General features: G+C 31.8%; 1 protein-coding gene across 1 annotated transcript; it reads left to right on the top strand.

The window, feature by feature from the left end:
- Window positions 1-550: 550 nt before the first annotated feature.
- LOC106476864 (putative tRNA pseudouridine synthase Pus10) lies at window positions 551-8,722 on the top strand (the record flags this gene model as incomplete). Its single annotated transcript, XM_022380606.1, has 7 exons — window positions 551-624; window positions 1,164-1,305; window positions 3,089-3,274; window positions 6,246-6,326; window positions 6,600-6,634; window positions 7,645-7,818; window positions 8,662-8,722. Coding segments are annotated over exons 1-7 (753 nt in total), but the record flags the coding sequence as incomplete, so codon positions are not given.
- Between the last annotated feature and the right edge of the window lie 338 nt (window positions 8,723-9,060).

Raw genomic sequence — 9,060 nt, 5'->3', positions numbered from 1 at the left:
GTTGACACTGCTGTAGTCTCTCTTCTGGTTTCTTTTCTCGTTCTTCTTGTTTATTTTCTTTTTCCTCCAACAACTGCTGTAATCTCTTGCTTCTTGTTTCGTTTCTCGTTCTTTTTGTTTCTTTTGGTGCTCTTGTATTGCTGCCATCAAGTCTGCTAAGCTGGTGTTTGATTTGCCGCTTCTCATTTCCATTTTTTTTAATCCCACTTCTGTCAGCAATTTGTTACGTCTCTGTTCGTTAGTTTGTTTCCCGTATAATTTCTTTCCGAAGAAACTTTAGCGATACAAGACCTTTCTTAAATAAAACTGGTTTATTCTTTCTGAATACAATTTTGCAATACACTTCATTTCCACTGTCGCGCTATAACAAGCGCTATAATTCACAACGAACGTCTCACGTGCTCGACTCAACTGTCAATTACACATATATCTCTCTCTGCAGTTCAATTACACATTGTCGCCGTCACTTCTTGGCGGCTTATATATATAAGAATACCGCATATCTAGTAACCTCTCGAGGCTTCAGGAAGGGACGTGAACTTTCGAGAATATGACGTGTTACCTTGAGTCACGGGACCCCCGCTGTCGTAAGAATATGTATGCTATAACTGACCAAAGCACATGGTAATTTTCACAACTTTTGTTTTACAGGTTGTCCATAAAGATTCTGAATCATGATATTACCATGTCATCCATCTTCTTCTGTTTTTTTTTTCCACGAAAATTAATACAAATGAAATAATTAATAATAACAAAAGAGAAACGTTTTGGAATTTCAATTTTTAGAATTAAAATCCAATTAACATTATTAATAATCTAATTAACATAAATAATATATGTCTGAAAATATGATACACTTTTTCTTTATGTCAGCAGAGGGCATTTGAGTATTCTGACTGTAGGAACAATGTGGTTTAGTATAATAATTCGAATAAATTTCTGTTTATGCTTTATTAGATTATCATAATTATAGAGTGTATATTATAGTTATCTTTCTCAGTGCAGGTAACGTACGATTGTTCATTCATGGATGAAATATAAAACCACACTAGTATAACATTTTAAAATTATTTTAACTAGTACTACCGATTTGTTATCGATGACGCTAGTTTTGTGAAAGTGAAACTAATGTCGAATTAAATATTGTTTTTCGCATGATAAAGGATAACAGAAACAGGTGACATGAAAGCCAATAAAGAAGTTTTCAAGAAGCTAGTTGACTGTGGCTGTTGTGATCGTTGTATATTACGATTTTTCAGAGAAAAAAAATACTATCTGTATGCTTCCATTGATGTAGTTAGAAAGGTAAAACATTTGAAACTTATTTTTTTACTCTCTTGTGCTTTACTTTAGTTTAAGAAAAAATAAGACTTGTTCAATATCTTGAACTAATATTTTAGGTAAGAGTTCTATATGGCACCCCCACTCAATTTAAAAAAAAATTCATCAAAGTAATATTTATGTATTAATAAATCATATTAATAGTATGATCTGATAATTTTAATACATTATTATACCACTTACTTCATTAATTAGATGTACAATCTTCTTGGGGATAAACTTTACAAATGTCTTGTATAAAGGCTTCAAAAAGGCTACTTTAATCAGAATATAATGTTCTCCACATATATTCACACAAATGCTTGTCAAATGTCTTTGCCCTGGTATGTGTAGTTGGTAGTTGTCTTTTGACACACCACCACCGATTCTCTATTAGGTTTGTACATCCAGGCAATTCTACAATTTTTGGGTGGGGGTGCTATATGGAGCTCTTTCCATATTTTACTTTTTTAGTTGAGAAAATTATGAAAATATTGGAGTTATTAACTCCTTCTCGGTGTGAGTTCCCAAATTATGTAATAGAAACGTCAAGCCTCATTGTAAACTCTGTCTTAGATACTACTGATTTTATGACTTTATGTTATGTTTTATGACAGGTGTCTCCATCGACAGCCTTCTCGTAAGTGCACCATCGATGGTACATACTATGATTTAAACAATAGTAATTAGGTGATCATGATATTTAATATTCTTTTTCTCAGAGTAATTTTGCAGTTTTAGGAAGAATTATGAATACTTCACAACTTTACGTTCCGTTCGTAAAAAAACGGACATCAGATAAAATAATCCCTACTGTGTATGATTAATAGTTCAAGGATTGTGATGGGAAGCCTACAATGTGCTTGGAGTGTTTCAATGACAAACATAAATGAAAATTAGAATGAATTAAAATATTCATTGTCTATCTTTATTTTATTTTTTAATTTTCATAAAAGACTTTAAAAAAAACAATGTCTAATTAGTTCTTTTGCTCCACTTTTCATTTCTATCCTTATTATATTACAGATTTCATAACAGTTTTTATTTATGAAAGAAGTCTCAGTTAGTTTTGTTTGCTTCATTTGCTTATAGTGAAAAATTTAATGCCAGTCTCTAGATGTAATTTTAAAATAAAAAATTATTTAATCATGTAAATTTGTTATATTTCAGTTGTCCTTTCAACATGACATTCGTACTCCACCAGTGGTACATGATGGAAGGAGTGGCTTCATTACAGCTGTCCGTACAAAATAAATACTTTCATATAGGACTTTGGAGATATGAGGTGCAGTTATATCTTATGGGTGTTGTGTACCATGGGTGGCGTACGACAGCCAACAGAAAACATGCAAATGTACCACTGGTGGCACACGATGTCGTGAATGTGTTAATGTATGATATTATATAAATAAATAAAGTTGGTAGGTGTGCAGGAATAATCTCAATATATGCCATAATTGTGCTTCCTCTGTGTCTTCAGTAATAGTAAACATTGTTTTCCAAATTCATGAAAGAAATTGTGACTACTTTGTGGTGTAATTAATTTAAAATTAAGGTTGACCACATAAAACACTCAATACTGGTTTTTCTATTTAAATTATAGTTATCAAATTTGAATATGTTATGGCAGAATGACATAGTTTCTTATCAGTTTTCTCTGAATGATATTAAATACAAGCCTTTGATGTATTATTCTGAAAATTATCATTGAATGTGATTCTGTTAATTTTTTTTTATATGTCATGTAACTTTTTCTGTGTGGCAATAGAGACTTGAGGAATTCATTGATGACATACCAACTGCCCTAAAAGAAGAACTTTATGATGCCAAAAATGAAGCTGAGATAATTAATGAAAAAATTGAGGAGCCACCTTTTAAGAAACACCTTAAAAGCCCTTGTTCTGCTTGTCTTGGATTATTAGAGGAACAGCATTTATCAGAAGGATTAAAAAAGGTAAACAGATTTTGTGATATCACATTTTTTCTTCTGTCATAGCCTTGGTGTACTTGCAAAAATAACTGGTTGAAATTTTCAGATGTTTAAAATTTACACTTGATACTGCATATCTGTTAATAGATTCTAATGTTGTATTTTACAGTAAACTTAGAAATTCAGGCAATTTCTAGAAATATCTGAATTGTGTACACTGGGTTGGTGAACAGTTAAAGGGAGTGACAGTTTATTTAAGAGTATGTGAATATCATTACAACCTTAAGCATGCTCCATGTGCTGTACGATCACACTGTGTTCTCTTTACCTGTCTCCAGGAAGAGAAATTGATCAAGCAGACCTTGATAATTTTATTGAGCAACTTCCATCTCCCTTCTTGATCTTGGGAGACTTACGTGGACACAATCCACTCCATGGAAGTGAAAATTGGTTTGAGGGGATTTATGGATACTTGTTCTTGGATCACAACCCTTATTATTTCATTTATTGTCATTGATCTGTTCATTTATTCATCTTTTCTTCTTCTTCCTTCTTTTTCTTGTGAGATGGACAATGATTCACAGGGTAGTGATAATTGTCCATCATATTGAGGAAGACTGGCCACAGTTGATGTCTCTTGACTCGCATGCCATCAAGACATGAGCTAAAAGAACTCCATCTTCTTTTCTTCTGGACTGCCTTTATGTCTATACTAGACCATTCACTTTGGTGGAACTTAAACTTGTTCTACCTCAGCTTGAAATACATCAGTTGGACCAGATGACATCTATTATAAGATGCTGCACCATCTCTCTCCTACACCTTTTGATCTTCTTCTGGTTCTTTTTAATTTGATTTGGCAAGGAGAAGTTTCCAGATTTATAACATCAGGCTGTTGTCATCCTTTTTTCTAAGCAGGAAGAATTCTAAGATACCTCTTAATTATAGACCTATTACTTTGGCTAGCTGTCTCTGTAAAGTTCTAGCGGGGATGGTTAATGCTAGTTTTGTTTGTTTCCTCAAACTCTCCACCACACAGTCTGGTTTTTGCACACAGCAATCCACCATGGACCAATTGACTTGGCTGAAAAATGTCCATCAGGCAAGCCTTTCTCAAGAGGGACCATCTTGTTTTTATTATTTATTTTTAATCTTTAGAAGGTTTATGACACCACCTGGAGGTCTAGCATATTACAGTATTTTAATTCATATGGGTTGCATGGCCACCTACCCATTTTTATTCATAAATTTCTAGCAAAGAAGTCATTCTAGGTCTGTGTGGGATAAACAATATCCCGATCCTTCACACAGGAGTTTGGAGTTCCTCAAGATCATGTCTTGAGTGTTTAATTTTTTAGCATTAAGATCATTGCCATTATTGAAAAACTTCTTCTACAGTTGCAAAAAGTCTTTACTACTGTGCCGTTCAGATATCCTGTAAGTCATTCAATAAGAGGCACATTGAGTGAAAACTCCAAACTGCCCTCAATAAATCATGTGAGTGGACCACTACAAATAATTTAAAACGTTTGTTATCAAAAACCATTTGCATGCACTTTTGCTGCCTATTTGGGAATGTTCCTGATTCTGAAATTCACATAAAGCAGCTTAAAGTCAACTGTACAAGGGCACCAACATCATTTACATTTTTTTCCATCTCTTGGGAGGACAGATAGGTACTCTATGATCAAAATCTATTATTCTCTCATTCAGGTTAAACTGGATTACAAGTCTGTGTTACATGCTTCGGCCAAGGACTCTGCATCGAAAATGTTGGACCCTGTGTATCCATAGTTTGTAGAAAGATTCATATGAGCCTCTATTTCACCTCAGACATTTGCAGCTCTCTATTCAGTATGCTGCAAAACTCCAATCACTGCCTTGGCATCCTATCCGGCAATGTGTCTTCATGCCTCAAAGGGGCTTATAGGATCAACTCCACAAATTCTAAGTTCACATCTAAATTTTATACAATCTCACTTGCTCTGGATCATATAGAAGGTAAACAGTATACTAACTGTACAATTTGTACTGATTTGCTTAATGTCTGTTTTTACTTAGTTCTCTTTGATTTTCAGAAATGAATTGCCCATTTCTTACAATCATCTGTCTCTGTCTGTTTTTTTCTGGATTCCTTACCATGTTGGAATCTGAGAGATTGAGCTTATTGACACCATGGTCAAGTTGACCTCCAGTGTTTTGTTGATTCCTTAAATGGATTACTAATCCATTATCAAAACAAGGCTTCATGCCAGTTGACAGGAAATTTAGGGGTAATCAATGTACAAACAAGCTTTTCAAATAAAACCTGCGATTGCTTGTTTGTATAGAAATCAGAGGGAGGAAGTTGTAAGGAGAATGATCTAATAGTGAACAGTGTAATGTCACTGACCTGATGTAGACTTATCATTAACTTGTGGTGCCCCTTCAACATTGTACAGTGTTATTGACTCATTTGCAACAAGGAGATTGGCAGGATTGATGATGGTTTTAGGTTTTACAGGCCTTTTTAACTTTAATGTTTTCATATTTTTTCAATAAAAAATTTCTTTATATATATATACTATTTTTATTCTGTACTGTTGCTGTGCATCACAAAACAAATCTTAAACATGTTTACAAGTCTTTTTAATATTGTACTTATTTTAGATTATATTAAAAGTTAATTATTTTTATCATGTGTGTTTGTACTTCCAAGGTATTTATTTAAACAAAGTGATATAAATAATGAATTCCTATTTACAACAGTGAAAATAGACTTTTATTTATCAATATCTTGCCAAAGTGTTTTTGTAATTGGTAGCAGAATTTCACTTCTGGCCTAAAACATGTCAGTCACAAATTATCTCGAGTTTACATTATGCATAAGACACTTAGATTGTTTGGCATAAAATAGCAAAAACTAAATACAGATGTTATTTTTAACACCCAAAAAAAGCTGAATAGACAGTAATCATGAAACTAAATTTTTGTTGTCTTTACATTGAAGCTGTAAACAACAATAAAAGAAAGTTGGCACAAATTCTCAGTTTTAACTCTACAGTTGTCTGTTCCACCATCTATTGACCTACGTCAAGTAAGTATCACTTATTGTATACTGTCACCAGTTTTAAATTTTTTATTGAGAGAGAAAAAGATTTAAATATATTTTTCATTGAAACATTATATCTCCAAATATATATATATATATTTATAAAAATAAATAATTGTTTCTGATATTTATGGAATTATTTATGGCATCAGTGCTATAAAGTATTTTATATAGTCAGAATATTGTAAGTAACAACATGTGTAAGCTGTGTCATGGTTTTTTTTTCTAACTTAAAATGTTTGGAATATTCATTTTCAGCATGTGCTCTTACTTTTTCTGAGAGAAAATTTCAGGTAAATAAAACTTTCCTTTATATGCTATTTACTTCTTTTTCATAAGTGATAGTCTTTCTTTATTTTTTAAAAGTACCAAATTTTACATAGTATAACCCTCATATTACTGAGTTCTTTGCATACTATTCACTGTAGGTGTGGCCTACATATTGCAACATATTGAATAATTTTATGTTTTTTTTGCCTGTTACAACACTGAGCGTGAAGAACTGACCAACAGAATTGGGTTAAAATCACTCATTTTCTATGTAAAATAGAGGGCAGTTAATGGGATTAATTGCAATATTGACACTATTTTTGTTTACATTTTTTTTTTGTCTCCTCTGTCATTAGAGAACCCATAAACAAAGTTATGGACCTACAAGCAATTTGATGCATAAATAGTTTTAACAAATTTTTTAAGAATCTAGTGGGACCCATTTGGACCTCACCAGTAATTCTAGGGTTGATCATAATGGATGTAGTAGAACTAAGTGAAATTTTCTCTTAATTGCAAGTTACAGCTTTTACAGTAAAGAAAAATATTTTTTAGAACAGGTACGACATTTCGATCACTGGTGCAATAATTCTTAAGTACACAAGTTTTAAAGAGAGAAAAGTTTTAGTATTTAAATCAACATTCAGTTGTTGTATCTTGATTTAAATATTAAAACTTTCTTTACCATTAAAACTTGTGTACTTGAGAATGATTGCACCAATGATCGATAAGTCGTACCTGTTCTAAAAAATATTTTTCCTTACCTAAAAGTTGTAAAATAATACTCAGTCAATGAGTAAACTAAAAACAAAACTATTAAGTAAAGTTTTATTTCAGAGAAAGTTAAAAGTATTTATGTCATATAACTAACTTTAATTATTTGTTCTTTATTATTACTACATCATACAGTATCATAGAATGATTTTTCTTTTTTCAGAAACAATTGGAAATATTTATACGACTGTGGGTAGAAATTCATTGTTTACTAGGGACGTTTAAATAACTCTTAACAAGACCTAATTTTTATTTTCAGTGATCTTTACAAAGCTATTTCACATGAAGACATTCCATCAGTGAAGGATGCTTGGAAGTGGGTGGTAGGCAACAAGTTAGGGGATGCTTTGAAAATTGACTTTAGTCCAATGAGCGACTTTCAGATAAATGTTCAAGTCTCACATTCTGACGTGGAGTTAGAATGTGAGTTTTTGTAAGTAGCTTCTACCAGGTGAATTACTGTGTAATTACCGAAACCACTAAGAGTCAGAGTTATCATTACTGAGTGTGTGCTTGTGATCTTGGTTGAACTCTGACTTCATATTTAACTGGAGAGTTTTGGTGTAATAATGAAAAGTAGTTTATTCTCAAAACATCCTTCATAGAAAGTTCTTTATTGAAGTGTTCGTATATCATTATTAATTTGGAATACTTCCTGATCTGAACCAATGTTTCATGTGTAGTGTTTAATTATTTGTAAAGTTATGTAATTCTTTAGGTTTGGTATTATAATAGTGATGTTTATGTTGGTGACAGGAAAGTATACTCTTTGGTTTTATGGATTCAGTTTTAGTGTCAAGAAAAGGGTGTCTCTATGTGGTACCCTTTTTCACCTTCAGTCCACGATTTTTCAGGCAGAAATACTTCAAAAATGTCATTAATCATAAAAGTTTTTGATTGAAGATTTAGATTTCAAAGTAATGCATAATGTAATGTTTTTCTCTGATTGCTACAGTATTTTTTTATTTTCAAAATGAGACCCAAAACTCTAGCACTTTTGAATAGTTGACTATTCTTCTTCGGGAGAATAAAGAATATTTTTTTTATTGTTAGTGTTATAAGGAATATAGACTGGTTATTATTTATCTAGTTTCAAGGTAATTTAGTTATGTGTTTCTTTCGAAATATTTGGCAATAGCAATCAATTTTTGCTATAATTAGCTAAAGAAACATTTTTAACCCAGAAAAAAAAAAGATTGTAAGTATTAAGTACATGTTTACAGTAGTGGATAGTGCATTATCTGGTAAGAAATTAAAAAAAATATTACAATTTTAGAGAAAAGCTTAGTCCAGAGACCTTTCCAAACAGAAGACTAAAAAACTTGAAAAGGAAAAGGGTGAGTTTCTTTTTGTAACATACTTGATCAGTAGTAGTAGTGTAACATACTTAATCAGTGGTAGTAGTGTAACATACTTGATCAGTAGTAGTAGTAGTGTAACATACTTAATCAGTAGTAGTAGTGTAACATACTTAATCATTAGTAGTAGTGTAACATACTTAATCATTAGTAGTAGTGTAACATACTTGATCAGTAGTAGTAGTGTAACATACTTAATCAGTAGTAGTGTAACATACTTAATCAGTAGTAGTGTAACATACTTAATCAGTAGTAGTGTAACATACTTAATCAGTAGTAGTAGTGTAACATACTTAATCAATAGTAGTATAACATGA

The sequence above is a fragment of the Limulus polyphemus genome, unplaced genomic scaffold (genome assembly GCF_000517525.1).
Source record: "Limulus polyphemus unplaced genomic scaffold, Limulus_polyphemus-2.1.2 Scaffold11873, whole genome shotgun sequence".
Classification (NCBI taxonomy): domain Eukaryota; kingdom Metazoa; phylum Arthropoda; class Merostomata; order Xiphosura; family Limulidae; genus Limulus; species Limulus polyphemus.
The sequence above is the reverse complement of the archived record's forward strand: the minus strand, read 5'-3'. Positions and strand labels throughout refer to the sequence as shown.